Source organism: Aotus nancymaae, unplaced genomic scaffold (assembly GCF_030222135.1).
Source record: "Aotus nancymaae isolate 86718 unplaced genomic scaffold, 86718_ANA_hifiasm-v0.15.2.pri h1tg000011l, whole genome shotgun sequence".
NCBI classification, from domain to species: Eukaryota; Metazoa; Chordata; class Mammalia; order Primates; family Aotidae; genus Aotus; species Aotus nancymaae.
In genome coordinates this window covers 15,369,674-15,387,305 of record NW_026988422.1, presented here as the reverse complement: position 1 = coordinate 15,387,305, position 17,632 = coordinate 15,369,674, and the positions used below count along the sequence as shown (strand labels likewise).

Genomic DNA, 17,632 nt, shown 5'->3' with positions numbered 1-17,632 from the left:
ATATCAGACTTGTATGCCCAGGCTCAGAATGTGGGCAGGGAATCAGTAATGTATTCTTTCTTGAATGTTCATTCATAGATTTGTCTATTTGCTCCTCCTGTTAAGGAATCCACAAGGGGACCCAGAAAAGCCTGGCATTGCTTCCTGTCAGCACTGCGTGTTCCCCTACCTCAATCTTTTCTGTGCTTCCCTACATATTTCCAAAAAGACACCATAAGTGGGAAAATCTTCTTCAAACACTATTTTGAATGAAAGAAAAAGAAATGGAGAACAATAGATGCAGATAGACACCCTCCCTGTGTATCAATCAGCTTGGCTTGGGTTAACTGCTAGAGCGGCACAGTCCCATAGAAATATGAGAGCCACATATGCAGTTTTAGACTGTTCAGTAGCCATGCTAAAATGATAAAAAGAAATGTGAAATTAATGTTAATATATTTTATTTCACCTAGTATAGCCAAAATATTAACATTTTTGACAGTATACCAAAATTACTGAAGCAGTATTCTTATTATTCAAATTCAATCTCCAAGTCTGGTGTGATTTTACACTTATACCAATTATAACAGTGCATCTTGATTCAGACCAACCTCATCTTACCTGGTCGATGGCCACATGTGGCAAGTGGCTCCGTGGTGGACAGTGCATGTCTCCAGGACTCTGGCTGTGGGGATGGTCTTCTCTGGTTCTCAGAGAAGAATCTAGTTCAGTGAGTTCTATTTAAAATTCTTTTTCAAATTGAATCCCATTTTAGTAATCTGACCCATTTCTAACATCTATAGGCCCTTTTGTATTTTATTACCATCCCAATGGTGTTTATAAATGTTTCCCAATTACCATAATTACGTTAAATAACACCCAAATCTCAGTCCAACCTCTGCCGAATATACATCTCCTCCAAATCAAAACACTACTCCTTTTTCACCATTACGTTTTAGTTCACTTCCAATTTGTGAATTGTGTTCTGTTTCCAACAGATTTGCGCTAATTTTGCAAGAAAGACGCTGTAAACTGTCACAGCAAACAACAACATTTTTACATGCATCTATCTTTCTTCCAAAGGACTTGGAGCTCCAGACAGATTTCAGTTCATTTTTCCTAACTATGTAACCCATTTGGTAGAAAGGTGAGAAAAATAAAAATAAAAATCCAAGGCGGAATAGGAGTTGAATTGTCTTGTTACTAAGACGATTGTCAACCCCAGTCTATGTCTTAGGAAGCAGGGCCTTTATTCTTAGGAAGCAATGCTTTATTTTAACCATGGGCAAAACCCAGCCTTGCTTCACATTCTCTCTTGGTTCCTGGGCCCATGAAAGAAAATCAGTCAGCAGTAAATCTAGCCTCCCTGTTCATTCCTGTGAGAGAGACGGTCGGTGGAAGGATAAAAGTCTTCTAAGATTCAACCTGAATGCAGTTAAACAGAAATAAGCAGTCAGTTACCCCAACCCCAGCACAAAGAGGTCAGGGAGTAAATAAAAGGATTTGAAGAAGTTAGTTTAAGGGTGTTTATTTTTTAAACCCTCTATCACCTCCAGGCCCCCTTTTTCCCTTAGGAAGAGCCCCTATTTTAAAAATCCACATTTTCCTTTTAGTGGGAAACGTTCTTTTTTCAAAGTCTCAACAATGTATTGAGGCAGAAAAGGTGGATCAAGGCCCAAATGCTAAGACTTGGCTCCCTCCGTGGGCACGTGCGTTTCCTGGGGCTTCCCCAGCACACATGGGCAGAAGAGCCTAGAGAGCACTGTGTCAGGCCGCCTAAGGGGTGAGTACGTCACAGCAAAAGGAAACTTGAAATGCCTGCCCAGAGAATAAAATCTGGAGTTTGCTGGCTCCCTTGGTGCCAGGGCCTTCTTTGTGGGATTTTCAGCTCCACGAAGTTCCCTAGATAAAACTCCTGCTCCTCCCAGACCAGCCTCAATATCCCCTTGGTGGTCCCAGGCCACTTCAGCACAGATAAGCCTATGCCAACTACCTCACCCCAAACTGTCATCTCTTCCTAAAGGCCTGCATTATGTCGCCTTCTCTCCTTACTATAACTCCTTTTCAGGACAATGTTGTCTTCCCACTTAACTGTAAGTTTTTGAGGGTAGACACCAAGATTTAGTCACTCTCAAATCTCCCCATAGAGACTGATACCAAGCCTTATTAATAACGTGCCTTTGAATGAGTAAATGTTACCGAAAATGACAATGAAAAAATGAGATGAGGATGGCTCTGTAGTCATGCCATCCTCGTCATCAACCACAAAACCTTGTAGCCCAAAATGCTGGCCAGTGCCATTATGAGGATCTGCTCAAACAGCCATAGTTAAAACCAGGTCAAGATATTTTTAAATTTCGCATTTATGATCAAGATCCCAGTTACTCACCCTAGGCCTGCCATAATGCAGAATGGAATAGAATGAAAAGGCCAAGGAAATGAAGATGAAGAAGAGGATGACACTTATTCACTCAACTGAACACACACACAGAGCACTGATGGAGAGTACAGCTGCTTATATATTCATCTATAATAGCAAAGATAAAAGTATATCTTCCAGAAGATGCCTCTGGTTGCTAACCAGTCTCTGTGAAGAAGCTCCCCAGGCTTCTGTAACTTAGGACATTGAAGTAGTCATGCAGCTCAGCACAGCCATCTCCCCCCTGTTCTCCGCAGAGCCCAGCAGGTGCAGCTTCTGCCTGGACATGGCTTCCTGGGGATGAGGGAGCACTGAGACTCCGTTCCTCCTGTCCAGCTGATTTCCTCTGGAGGCCGCTTTCCACAGAATGGATTCTGAGAGATTTCTTCTAAAAGCAAACAAACTACAAAGTGAGTATGTGGGGATGTTATTCAAATGTTACTCCCCAATATGACACATATTGAGAGTCATCATGATCTCTCTCTTCCTTTTTACCCACATACACATGGGCAAACTTGTTCTTACCAGCACCAATTCCTTAGCCCTTAATTTCTCAACCGCGATACAGCTAGATTTCAATTCTAACCACTCCATGGAAACTACACTTGCTACATACACCACGTGCCACACACCTTGTTACTTCCTGTTCACTAAGCTTAGTGGGGCAGCTTCCCATTCTCTATTTTCTTTTACTCTTTACTGTAATTGACTCTGTTGACCTCTTCCTTTCTGAAATGCTCTCTTTCCCTGGTTCCTATGGCATCACTCTCTCCTGATTCTCTTCTCCTTTGAACCCCCATCATCATCTTCAGCCAAGCCTGCCCCTTTTCTCTTTGCACAAAAGGTCCCCAAACCATGGGGTTCCCCATGGTTCTGCCCTCTGCTTTCTCTCACAGTAAACATGCTCTCTGGTTACTTCATGAGCATCTACCTTCTTATATCTACAACCACCATCTGTCCTCTGAAGATGCCCAAATCTCTATCCAAACTAGCCCAGGCTTCTGCCCTGAGCTGCAGACCCAGATGTCCACCTGTTCACTGGGCATCATCACCCGACAACCCACAGCAAGCTCAGACTCAAATTATCTCAAAAGAAACCATCACATTCCCTCCCCAACAAACCACACCTGCCCTTATATTCACTGCCCTGTTTTATGGCACCAGCTGATCAGAATCTGGAGGCTGATGTTCAACTCAAATTATCTATAAAACCTCATCCAATTTTAATCCTAGGCAGTTCAGAAATCTACTCCCTCTTTTCCATCTCTATATCCATGTCTCATCTCTCACCTGGGCATCCTCACTGTCTCTGGATTCCCTCTTACTTCTAGCCCAACTCCACATGGTCACCAGCAGAGTGATTTTCAAAAATGAAAGTTGGGTCAGTTCATACTTCTGCCTAAAACTCTTCAATGGCTCCCACTCTGTATAGGAGTGTGCTTAACCTGAGATGCACAGGTGGATTTCAGCGGATTTGTAAATTGCATAGAAAATGTTGCCTAGAGGGACATTCTTCGAGGAAGAAAATCCATAATTTCACTACCTTTCCCACAAGAAACTATGATGATCCCCAAAACATCCCTTGTGATGGTCCCGCTCACCTTTCCAGTTTACATGCCAGGAAGAATGCTAAGTGCCTTACATGACTTATTATTCACTGAAGTTTTCTCATGCCCTTATGAAGGTAATGCCATCATAATCAGCGTTTTACAGAAGAGGAAACTGAAGGTCAGCAAAGTTAGGTGGCGTAGCTACTCAAGTGGTGGAGCTGGGACCCAGACCTACAACTGTCTAATTCCAAAGACCATGCTCTTAAGTAACGCAATCTATGCATTCTTTCTTCCATTTCTATGCTCTCAAGGTCTGTAGCGAATGCTGTTGGTACCTGTCATAGCTAATTTTAGGTATCAGCTTAACTAGGTTGAGGCACCTGAGAGAGCTGGTAAAGCCATTTTGGGTGTGTCTGTGAGGGTGTTTCCAAAGGAGATTGGTGTCTCAGTCTGAGTGAAGTGAGTGGGTAAACTCCACCCTAAATGTAGCCAGGCACCATCCAGTCACCTGGGAGCTTGCCTTTCCCAAAACAAAAGAGATGCAAAATTGGTCTTTCTCTCTTTGGAGCTGGGATGCACTCTTCTCCTCCTGTCCTTGGACATCAGGACCCCACGCTCCATGGCTTTGGGACTCTAGGATTTACGCCAGCACCCCCCACCCTGAGTTTTCAGGCCTTTAGCTTTGGACTGAGAATTGTACCAACAGCCTCGCTGGTTCCAAGGCTGTTAGACTTGAACTTAGACATGTTACCAGCATTCCAGGGTCTCCTAACAGCCTGGGGTGAGACTCCTCAGCCTTTACAGTCACATGAACCAATTCCTCTAATAAATTCCTGCTTATCTATCTATCTATCCATCCATCTATCTATCTCTCCTATGGATTCTGTCTCTCTGGAGACCCCTAACTGATACACAGTTTCTTCTCAGATCCCTCTACCTGACCAGCACTCCCATTTTCCAGATGCTGGGAGTATAGGCTGTGAGCTCACAGCAGCCCCTTCTCTGGAGAATTGCTCTTGGGCCTTCCCTGGTGAGCAGCCAGAAATAATACTGACCTAGGTGGATTTCCAAAAGGCCATCTCCCTGCCTGAAGGTTCAACCAACTCTTTGTACAATTCTTGCTTCAGCCAAGTCTTCAGCTGAGACCACATCCATGCTGAGCTTTCTTCCATTGGTCCTCCCAATACTGCTTCTTTCACTACCTTTCATCTGAGAGCCATCCGAATATAAGTCTCTGTCATCAGAATTTGCATGTCAGGCTCTATTTCCAGGGAGCTGATCTAAAACAGTTGCTACTGGGAAGAGTCCTAGAAGGCAGCCTGTAAGAACAGGATTGGGGAATGGGATCACTAACTTGCTAGATGGCAACACAAGCCCCACAGCTGGTGGTGAAATGAGATGGGACACGGATGGAAGAGAACTATGAGCTGGTGCAATGACTCTAACATTTGAGATGTATAGGGTAAATAGTAACTGTTAGAACTCTGGAACTGGGTAAATAATATAGAGTAAATAGTGACTATTAGGACTCAAAAGTGACTTTTGCTAAATTGTACCGATGGACTGAAGAGAGAAAATGACAGCCTCAGCTCTATCAGCAACTCAAAGTGTGAGACTTACAGCTCCTCTTAGCAGCATTTAAGAGACACAAATCTCTCCAGCAGCTGAAGACCAGGTATGTAAGCTAATTGTAAAAGGGACAAGACTTTAAACAAGGCTGGATTCTAAGCCTATGTAAATTTTCTATGCCAAAGTTAGCATTTGATAGTAGAGGAGGAGTCTCTGAAAACTTGGACGAGGATCTCTGGAAAGATGCATTTGAGAGCTGTGAACCACCTGCTTCTCTTATACCATCTGGAGTGGCAGAAGTGGCCCACTTCCTCTTGATGGAAGAGAATCCCTGCTGGGACCTGCCTTGCCTCCCCTATTGGCCATCAGATCCATAATTAGGGTAAAATCTCTAATGAAGGAAGTGCTGGATCTGCTAAGAGAAGAGAAAGCTTATATACTAAAGGGCCTGGCTAACATCTACTGGCAGGAACTGAGAGAAGATGCCTAGGTGTGAATTCTGAAGGTGATGGATTGTGGTAGGGGTTAGAACATAAGACTGGATAATCTGTCAGTATTGGAACACACAAGATTTAACACCCTCACAAGGGCCCCAGAAGACAATTCTGATATACTGCTGTTAATAGAGATGACAATACTGCTTTGGCAAACTATGGAAAAGGAAAACACGATGCTTGGAGAAGCGAGAATGCTAGAATAAACCTACTAAATCAGAAATTGACAAACGGAGTTTCTTGAGTCAAATATGTCCCATTGCTGGTTTTTGTACAGCCCATGAACTAAAGATGAGTTTCATATTTTAAGTGTTAATAAAAAAACTTTTAAAAAGTATTATCTTATGCACGGCAAAAGAAATAATCAGCAGAGTAAACAGACAACACATAGAGGGGGAGAAAATATTTGCAAACTATGTATCCAACAAAGGACTAATATCCAGAATCTACAAGGAGCTCAAATAAATCATCTAAAAACACAAACGATCCCATCGAAAAGTGGGCTAAGGACAAAAACAGACAATTCTCAGAAGAGGATATACAAATGGCCAACAAACATATAAAAAAAAAAAACGCTCAACATTACTAATCATCAGGGAAATGCAAATCAAAACCATAATGCGATACCACCTTACTCTTGCAAGAATGGCCTTAATCAAAAAAAATCAAAAAATCTTAGATGTTGGCGTGGATGTGCTAAAAGGGGAACACTTTATTTTACACTGCTGGTGGAAATGTAAACTAGTACAACCACTATGGAAAACAGTGTGGAGATTCCTTAAAGAACTAAAGGTAGAACTACCATTTGATCTAGTAATCGCACTACCGAGTATCTACCCAGAGAAAAAGAAGTCATTATACGAAAATGATACTTGCATATACATATATATATGTATTCCACTAAAAATATACATATTCCACTATATATTCGACTATATATATAAATTCCACTATATATATATATATTTATAGAGGAGAAATACATATATATACACATATATATACTCCTATATATATATATATTCCACTATATATATTTCTATATTCTATAGTGGAATATAGAAATATATTTCTATATTCTATAGTAGAATATAGAAATATATATAGTGGAATATATATATATAGTGGAGTGTATATATAGTGGAATACATATATATAGTGGAATATATATATAGTGGAATATATATAGGTATTTATATGTATATGTATATATGTAATATATACATATAGGTATTTATATGTATATGTATATATAATATACATATTATATATATTTATACATATATAAATATATATATTTATAGAGGAGAAAAATGTATACATAGGTATTTTTATATATACATATATTATATAATATATAATATTATACATATACATATATGATTATATATAAAAATACCTATATATATACATTTTTCTCCTCTATAAATATACATATTTTTATATATATAATATATACATAGGTATTATATATATACCTATATATGTTTTTCTCCTCTATAAATATAAATATGTTTATATATATGTATAAAAATTCCTGCTTCTCTATCTATCTATACATCCATCTACCTATCTCTCCTATGGGTCCTGTCTTTCTGGAGACCCCTAACTAATATACACTTTCTGCTCAGATCCCTCTATCTGACACACACACACACACACACACATATATATAGCGGAATACTACTCAGCCGTGAAAAGGAACAAAATAATGGCATTCCCAGCAGCCTGGATGGAATTGGAAACCACTATTACAACTATTACAAGTGAAGTAACTCAGTTCTCACTCATAAGTGGGTGCTAAGCTATGAGGACACAAAGGCATAAGAACGATACAATGGACTTTGGGGACTCAGGGGAAAGAGTGGGAGAGGGGTGAGGGATAAAGGACCACACATTGGATACAGCGTACACTGTTCGGGTGATGGGTGCACCAAAATCTCAGAAATCACCACTAAAGAACTTATTCATTCCCAAAAAATCTATTGAGATAAAAAATAGTAATATAAAAATAAAAAATAAAAGCTTATAGAATGAAAAAGTAATATTTTATTACACATAAAAATTATGTGAAATTAACATTTTAGTGTTTATAAATAAGGTTAATTGGACAGAGCAATATATTCATTCATTTATATATAATTTACAGCACCTTCACACTATTATGGCAGAGATGAATTGTTGCAACAGAGACCATATGACCTACAAACCCCAAAGACATACTATCTGTCCCTTTACAGAGAAACTTTGCCAATCCTTGTACCAAATAACTTCAAAAATCCAATAGCTGATTTTATTGGGTTTTCTAGGGAAGACCCAGAGAATGAGGGGAAAAAGGAAGCAGGAAAAGGATGTTCCTTTGACTAAGCTGGAAAGGAATGTGCTAGTGAAGGGAGCTCCAGCATCGTTAAGAAATTTGGTGGTATTTCTCCTCTAATAAGCTAGGTCTAAAGTAGGAGATGCTTTTATGGAACTGAATCCCTGGTAGCAATGAGGATGAGGAGATCTCAAAATAGTGCAGGACAGATAGCAGCACTTAAGAAACAAAATGGATGTAATTACTGCAATGGGAACCAAGAAAACTTGACCTATGGGGAGATTAAAATGGTTAATAGAGCATGGTGTGCCCAGGAGAAATATAGCTGCAGCCAACAAGGGTATTGCTTACATACATCATCAAAAGAGATCAAGACTATGTGAGAGAAGGCTGAGGTCAGCCAACCCATGGAAAGTCAAGATCCTCTGTCCAGCTTTCAGGACTATGAACACTGCTGGTATGGATACCATCCATTTGCCCCTTGGCTCTACTCACAAACCTTCTTCACCCTATTCTGTGCCCTGTGGAGACTGTGCTATATGTACTACATCAATGAGTTCCCTTGTCTTCCCACCTAAGTTTGAGTTCAGCCAATGCAGAGCAACAGTAGGGGAACAGAGAGAGGAATGAGATGAGGGTATGTCGTTCCCTTTGTTCTCTCTGCAGGGTGGCCTTGGACTGGTTGTGACACTACAGCACTTCTGAAGGAGGCCCCTCCACATAACTCTCTCCTTCCAGGCTCCAGTAATTATCCCCTCCACTCCCCTTTGAAGAACTAGGAACAGTTACAACACCTTGCTACTCCTCCTTATGGTGTCCTTACATCCTACCAGACTTTTGGAAATCCTATTATTAAACTGTCTTCAAACAACCCAGTTTCAGAGTACTATATGTGTTCCCTGCTGGAACTCTGAATAATGCAAGTATAAAACATTTTGAGTAAGGAGAGAGAGAGAGAGAAGACTGGCAACTATAGCCCAAGTACAGGGAAGAAGCAGGGAGGACTCCAGCTACACAGGAAGCAGTGGAAATGTCAGAGAGGGCAGGGATCAAACACTGCAGAAGGGGAGAAACAGGACTTCATAGCTACCGGCTCCCTCTCTTCACCTTCTTCTCTTTCTCAACCCTCCAGATGACCAAAGTTAGTCTAAGTGCCCAGAATGAAAATTAACTAGTTTTGAATCCTTAATAGGAAAAGTTTTTCAGCTCCTTCTAAAGAACTTTTGAATCTTTTATTCCAGATCATCAGGACACGGCTGACAGCAGAGATTTTGTTCACCAACCACCATAGCAGCTCCCTTGCCAGCTCAGAGATAAGTTTTCATCTTCTTCACCTCTCCCCTCTATTCAGTGATTTCTCTGGTCCTCACCTTCCCCTAGAGGGTTCATTTCCCCATTATGTCTACTGTGATAGCCAACACCTAAATGAAAATATTATAGGTTATTGGCTTTCCCAATAGCACCAGCCACATCTCAGCTACTGCAGTTCAACCAGGCTGCAGAACTGAGTTGTTAATTGAGTGGAGTTAGAGTTGGAGGGAAAGTGGGTTAGGATCTTGGGAGGAGGGTCTAGGATAAAGGTAGAAATAACAAACTTGTTGTGTTTCCCAGAATGTTTATATGGTGACTTGAATTAAGGTGACCTGGGCTGTGCTGACTTAAAGGATCCAAGAGATCAGACAAAACTAGGGGTGGAAACTCTTTCACTCCTCCCGATCAATACCAGCAGCTGATTTCACTGATATAAATTCTGATTTATACACAAATTTCACTGATGTAATTCATTATTTATAAAGATTTTACATGAAATATGCCACTTGTTCATCACAACTCTATGATATAGAGCAAGCAAAATGATAATACAGCTACAGTTCTAATGTGTCCCCCAAAAGTCCTCGTGTTGGAAACTTAATTACCATTGTAATAGTATTAAGTGGTAATGCTTTTAAGAGGTGATTAGACCGTGAGGGATCTGCCCTCAGGAAGGGATTAACGTCATTATCTCAGGAGTGGGTTAGGTATCTTGGGAGTAAGTTCCTAATTAAAAGGATGAGTTTGGCCCCATTTCTCTCTCTGTCTCTCACATGCACTCACTCATTGCATGATGCCTTCTGCCACAGGATGAACCTTGCCAAATCCACCATGCTCTGGACTTCCCAGCCTCCAGAACCGTGAGCCAAATAAACTTCTTTTCTTTATAAATTTCCCAATATATTGTATTCTGTTACAGTAGCAGAAAATAGACCAAGACAAATCCCCATTTTATATGTAAGGAAATGAAGACCTTGAAAGATTAACTTTCCCAAAAGCATACACTCAGTGCCAAAACTGGAAACTCAATCTTTCAATTCCCCGTTCATTACTCTTTCAGCCATATAAGCTCTTAAGCTAAAGTAACAGACGATTTACAACCTGCTGCTCTTGCAATGCACATTTTACCACCAATTTTTTTTTTAGAGATGGAGTCTTGCTCTATTGCCCAGCTGGAGTGCAGTCATAGCTCACTGCAGCCTTGAACTCCTAGACTCAAGTGATCCTCCTGCCACAGTCTCTCGAATTGATGGAATTACAGGTGTGAGCTGTAGCCCCTGGCCTAACTCTACATTTTTGGAGTGTTTATTTCTCATTCTACAGACATGCTGGGTAGCCTAGCACTACGAGTTATAAAAATCAAAAGAGCTAATGTACAGGAGGCTCTAGCAGATCCAGATGCCCACAATGCATCAAAATCATAGTAGATAAATTAAGCTCTCAGAGCAGTGGCTTAAGGGATAAGCAGAAACCAAGAGTTACAGATGACAGCAAGATGGGTGGGAAACGGGTCCAGCTGTCCGGGGCTCCCACCCTTTGAGAGAAACAGGGGAGAGCATAAATAACTGCACTAACAGGCAGAACAAGTGCCAGGAAAAAGGCAGAGAGCACTGGGGAAGATCACATCTGGGTCTCTTGCTGGGCAGAAAGAGAACCTGAAAAGACCAGGGCGGCAGGGGTAGGGGCGCCCATGGCTGAGATGCGCAGCCAGAGCCATTACCTTTCTAGCCAACACGACCACCCCGATGACTGCTGTGCAGATGACCACCAGCGTCGCGGCTGTGGCTCCAAGCAATAGAATCTGGAACCTGGCACTGTGCTCAGCCACTAGAGGGAGAACAAAACAGAGGTGAGTGGCAGAAGCCAGAAGTGAAGCTGATTTCCCCAGGGCAGCCTGAGCTTCACGGTAGAGAGGTGGGGATTGGCCAGGCCCTTTGTGCAATCACAGGACTGGAGCTTTTAAGCCCAACAGTTGAGCAGACTATCCCTCTGGCCCAGCATGAAATCAATGACTGATCTTTTGAGCAGTGGTGTACCTTGTATATTTGACACAAGAGCAGGTCATTTTAACACTCCTTTCCTCTATCTGACAAAATCATTTTCAGTAATCATGAAATGAAACAAATAATATGTCCAGAAAAAAATTAAGAAAGTGAATATTTTCTTTTATTCAACTTCAAATATGAAATCGTATCAATAAAAATATTTAAATCAAAATTAAAATAAAGTTAATATTAAATTACAAAAGTGAAAAAAGCAAGTAACCTTTTACCTTAAGCCTATAACACTTATTTCCTGCCAGGCTGTGAAACCCTCTAGGGTATGAGGCTCTGGAATCTTATCCTTTGCTGTTTTCTCAGCATCTGACACATAGTGAATGCTCAGTAAATATTTGTGGCATAAGTGAAATCATGAACTAGTGAATTTCATTAAGAGATAACATGCAAGTGGAAGGAAGAAGATGCAGGAGGGGAGTTTTGAGGAGATGAGTAGGATCTGACCCAGGAAGAGTGTGAGAAAAAGAACACCATCACCTTATGCACACTGTGCTCTAGGTGGGTTTCCCAGCGCCCCCCCCCGGGAACTCGGGCAGGACTCAGGTACCAGGAGAGTCTTGAAAGGAAAAGGGGGCAGCAGAAGTCTGACACCTCGTCCCTCTAACTAAGGGTTTGGGTTGCTAAAAGGTGGCTTAGGAATCCAATCCATAATAAGACAAGGGTGATGCCTGCAGAATTCAAATTCCCCACAACATGTTGTCCTGCCTTGAGGGACTCAGTCACAGCAGGTCAGGATGGCTTCTGGTTAGCCACAGCCATACAGTTAGCTCCAGAGGAAAGAGGGCAGATGGAAGGCAAAGGGGTCAATGGAGGACACACTGCAGGGATAGCTGCAGAGGGCTATCCATAAAACTAGGAAAGGATGTATGATCAGTTTGGAAACAGAGCCAGATTGGAGCCAGGGTTAGGCTTGGATTCTCTTATACCTTGGGGATAGTTGAAGATAAGATGGGGTTAAAAGCATGTTGAGGTTTTGGGAAGATCAATATAATGAGTTTGGTTAGATTTAAGGATACGTTAGAGACACAATTAGGACCAGAGGGGAATTTGGGATACTAGGAATATCAATTTCGTTCAAAATTTTTGGTTTGAAATAAAAGTACCAATGTCTCCATTCACAGTTATGGTCATAGAACAAAGACATCAAGATCTTTGAAACAGAAGCAGTCCTGAGTAAGCGTGACATCACTACGTGCAGGGTGGGGAAGGCGGACTCTGTATAAGGGTTACTTAAACCTTCTACCTATTAACCAGGTTAACTTTGGGGTTAAGTACAATTTTAGCATTAAGATTAGTAGCTTAAATATTACAGATAGTATTAAGGACTTGGACTAAGGTTTCAGATCAGGTTCAAAAAGAAGCCAGGGTTGGCGCTAATACAAGTAATTAAGGAGAGTTAGCATTCCACATAAGCAACTGACTGCCGGGGAAACAAGAGGGAAGAGCCAAGCCACCAATGGTGTTCCCTGGAGTCTGCAATGGCAAAGGGGTGGAAACATACAGGCTTTGTGGGGAGGCTGCACAGGGGTTTCCAACAGAGCATCTTCTGATCTCTCTCCGCAGGGGTCCATGAGCCACAGAGAAGAAATTTGCACCTTCATTTCCCCAGATTCATGCTGGGGAAGAGACGTGCCACTGTGGCCTTGGGGAGGAGTGTGCATGTCAAGGAGCAATGATCCATGAATGGCCTGACGGGGACGTTAGCAACCAGACATAGCTCCCATCTAGTCTTCAGTTGCTGGGACCACCTCCCCACAGGGGCCTTCTGCCCGAGCTCCCTCCTTGTTCCTGGTCCTGCTGTCTGGCGATGGGTCCTCTGGCATATGACACTGGGGTAAAGAGCCCAGAATGGTCAAGGCCATCACTTGGTTACTTTGCCGGAATTCAGGTCCCCTGCCCTGCGTATTGTCCCAGGCCTCTTCTAACCACGAACTGATAAATAGCATAAAAACTGGCCCTTCTTAAGTTAAGCTTATCACATGTCTAGCACTGTTGTAAGACCTTACTTGTATCACTCATGAAATTATTCGCCACATTTTATCAACAAGAAAACTGAGAAAAAAGTACATAATTTACCCAGATTTCATGGGGTCAACAAGGATAGTCAACCCCAGAGAGTGCGAACCAGCTAAGAAGTAACATTTGAAAGGAAACTTCAAGGTAACCTTTTATCTTCTCAGTTTACACATATTTTGCAAATCATATGAATTAATCTCCAACATAAGCAGTAAATAGGAGTTCTGAGGATGCAGTTTAGTAGAATAAGAACATGTGTGTTAAAATCAGCTCTACCACTCTGAGGAACTCCAAGCCCCAGCTTCTGCCTGCATCAAACAAATGGGAATCATATTAATAGTTAACACTTACATAGCGCTGACCATGTTCCAGGCATTGTTCTAAGGACATTTTCTTGTAGTCGGGAATTCGATCCTACATTAGTATCATATAAGATCTTACACTCATCCTCATTTCATAGATGAGAAAACTGATACACAGAAGCTAGGAAATCCTGTCTGAGGGCAACGGCAGAGTCAGGATTTGCACCCAGCCTGTCTGGTGTCAGAGTCTGAGCTTTTATTCATGGTGCTATACCGTCTCACAGATAGGATAAGAATCTTTTTCTAACCTCTGGGAATTGGTTTAAGTGTGCAGGTGGATAATGAATATGAAGGCATTTTGGAAACTTGGAAATACCACACAAATGTAAATTATTGGAAAATTAAACTTAGCACTGGCTGTGCTTTGTTTTTAACCAGCTCTAATCTTTGCACATTTAGAGGTTAATTCTAATTTGCACAATTGATACTAAATCAATAAGTGGGAACTTTTGCATATGACCTCATCAACTGGTCTTCCTAGGAAATATAGGTAAGATGTGCTTCTTATGTAAGAACAGTGGTTCTTAGTATTGGGTGCCCATTAGAATTACCTGGAAATGCTTTTAGAACCTACCCCTTCTTAGCTCTGCCATTAGGGATTCTGATTGAACTGTTCTGGGTGGGGCCTTAGCATCAGTATGATTTAAAATCTCTTTAGGTGATTCAAATGTGATCCTGAATTGAGAAGCCCTGCTGCTCAGTGTTTCTGGATTGCATTTTCTATGCTAGAGGGAGAGGTTTATCCGCCAACTTGCTCCAGCAGGAATACCTGAGCTTTCTCGGACCTCCAGGAAGATTCTCCCGGTGTAAGTCCCATCAGGGTAGGTGTGATAGATGCAGAAGTACTCCCCGGTATCGTTTATGGTCAGTGACTGGAGGGTGAGGCCCAGGCCGGGGCCTGGGGCCACTCGATCCTTGAAGGCTGGGAAGATGTGCCACCCCAAGTCAGCATCACAAATGGCTAGAAGCTGGTCCTGCTGCTTCCAGTTGACCTGGGTCACTTGTGCCGTGGTGGAGGAGAGGTGACATTGTAAAATGACAGAGCCACTTTTCTCTGCAGAAATGTTCCCCATTGTTACTATGGCGCCTGTCAACATTCCTAGGGAAGAGGACAAAGCACATGTGAGTCCTGGGTCGGCAGCTGGCCTTCAGCCTTCCTAGAAAAACTCTAAGGGGCGTTGAGGCCACAGCTGGGTTTTGGAATGACAGTTTCTCCAGTCCGTCCTGTTGCTCCACATATAGACTGTCATTATTTCCCGTTTCTTCCATTTCAAGAGACGCTCCTCTCCAAGTCTGTTTTTCAAGGTTCCCAGTCCCCGTCAGGTTCTCTTTCCAGTCTTCTCGCCCTTCTCCAAACTTCTCTACTCCAGCCCAGCCCAGCCCATCTCCTCCCTGCCCACTGCCCTACGCTTCCAGAGACTACCTCTGCCCCTCTTGACGCCCCACCCACAGGAAGGCTTGTCAAGGCTGCACTCCCTCCCCGCCTCCTAGAAGACCCCAGCCCATCTCCATCCCCCTTTCCCCTTCACACTCACTGCCTGTATTGTATAATTAGCACCTTACTAAATGCCTGGCTTATGATACACAACTTAGCACGTTACCCCCCTCAGCATATTCTGCCATGTAGCTTCATGGCTAGCTTGTTATTTTCATAGGCTCATTTAATCTACCCGCTTAGAACATAAGCCCTTGTCAGCCGACACCGCCTCTTCTGTTTTTGTTTTATTTTGTTTTGTTTTTATGTGTCTTTCTGCAGCCTAGTTCTGTGCTGGATGCATTATCCTTTGAAATAAAACCTTGCTGTTTGGTTGACTGTCATTTGCGGTGCCTGGAAAAACCTTCAGGAAAGCTAAGAAATCCAATAGAAAAGGAAGCTTAGCAGGAAACCCTGCTTCTCCCAGGCATAACCACCCTCTCAGCACTTAGCCTCTCCCCAGCAACCCTGGGCACATCTCCAGCTTCACACAGTTCAGAAAGCAACATCAAAACCAGTTGATACCACAGTTTTAAAATATTTGTGTTCCCCTCCCTCAGAAATAGTTGACTCAGATTTTTAATAGAGAAGAAATAAATTTAACAAAAAATCGGTGTCTAGTAGTAGAATCTCTGGAATCTGTGAAAAACATTTTCAATTTGTAGAGAACTTACAGTGTTTTCCTAGAAAGTTCCTCAAAGGCAACAGAAAAGAAGCTGGAGCAGGAATGAGTTTCTAAAAGCAAACGGCAATGCTTCCTCCCAGCGCTTCTTCTTCCCCTGCTCCCTTCTCGTGCTAGCCAGTCAGGCTTCCCCAACCCCAAGAGTCTACAAAGTCCTTCATCTGCCACCAAAAAGAGCCACATCTCACGCTCAGAGATTGTCCTTTCTTACGTGAGAGTACACAGGACTCTAAAAACTGCATTTCTTTCCCTTAAGCTGCTGTGGCATGCATTTGGAGTCTTCCCTACATAAGCACCCCCGTCTCCATACCAAGCTCAGCCTTGTATTCCCTCTCCACTGCTCTGCTGGGTTTCAGGCCTTACCTGAGGTGAGGGGAGCCTGCCTCAGCCCCTGGGCCCAGATCAGGAGGAGACACCACCGCATACTTCTGCCCAGAGGGCCTAGGAAGCAGATGTGGCCTCTTCTGCCACAGGAACTAGCCAACTGCAGATAAGACAGTAAAACTGAGCCTATGAGAAACATGGGTCTCGGAAAAACCAAGTTGGGCAAAAACCATGTTAAAAACACATAAAGTTCTCAACATGCACACAAACTGCATAGGGTGAGCCACAAGAAAGGCCATGAAGGAAACATTTAAAAATAAACAAAAAATTGTGGTTAGAGGTACACTCGTCTTTGGGTTGTAATTAGTCAAGCTATTGTTTTTAAGTTCTGTCTTAGTGTACTTTTCTAAAAATCAGCCTTTATCCAAAGAGCTCAAGGGCATCTGTGTAGTGCCCAAGATTCTGAAGAACCTGCTACTGATGAGGAACTGTTGACTGGGCTCCCCTGGCATCTTCCTGCTGAGGAATGTGGAATGACAAGAGAAACTTAAAATTGTAGGGACTTACAGGCCAGGGACTGCACTTGAAATCTAACAAACAAGTGAACAAGAAGCGTTTACTTGGGGGATGATACATGGATGGGACAAAGGTATTGGACAAACACAGCAACTTTCCCTTGAAGGAGATCTCCTCAAATCTTACTTCTTTTGTATTATCTGGACTGAGGCTTCGTTGAGTTCTGGTTTAGTTTCTCTGATTCAGTAGAATCAGAGGAGATTAGAGGAGGGAGCTTTCCTGTGCACAATGACCCCATGAGAGTCGGAGATGCAGAGAAGGGTGAGCCCCTGGGGGTGACCCAGGAGAGGGATTGGTTGACATTTGCCTGGAGTTGCCAGCCCATCACCAGGTCCTACTATGGACCCATCCTTCTTTCCTCCCCGACTCCCTTCATTCATTTGAAAGTCCCTGAGTACCTACAAAGCACCAACCTCAACACCAGGCTCTGAAGATATGAGAGTAAATAATCACTTCCCTTGCCCTCAAAGAGTTTACGAAGCTCGTTCCCTGGTGAACTCAG

General features: G+C 42.5%; 1 protein-coding gene across 3 annotated transcripts; it reads right to left on the bottom strand.

Moving 5' to 3' along the window:
* Positions 1–1,491: 1,491 nt before the first annotated feature.
* Positions 1,492–16,695, bottom strand: TIGIT (T cell immunoreceptor with Ig and ITIM domains). Of its 3 annotated transcripts, none has more exons than XM_012463982.3 (4): positions 16,594–16,695; positions 14,844–15,173; positions 11,360–11,466; positions 1,492–2,786 (listed from the first exon to the last, which is right to left on the bottom strand). In XM_012463982.3, exons 1-4 carry the CDS (start codon positions 16,652–16,654, stop codon positions 2,556–2,558), a joined length of 729 nt encoding a protein of 242 aa, XP_012319405.2. In that variant the 5' UTR covers positions 16,655–16,695; the 3' UTR covers positions 1,492–2,555. The 3 variants fall into 3 exon arrangements, with proteins under 3 accessions (XP_012319405.2, XP_012319406.2, XP_064230721.1); XM_012463983.3 differs by having other exon boundaries at positions 1,492–2,783; XM_064374651.1 differs by lacking the exon at positions 16,594–16,695 and adding an exon at positions 16,223–16,300.
* Between the last annotated feature and the right edge of the window lie 937 nt (positions 16,696–17,632).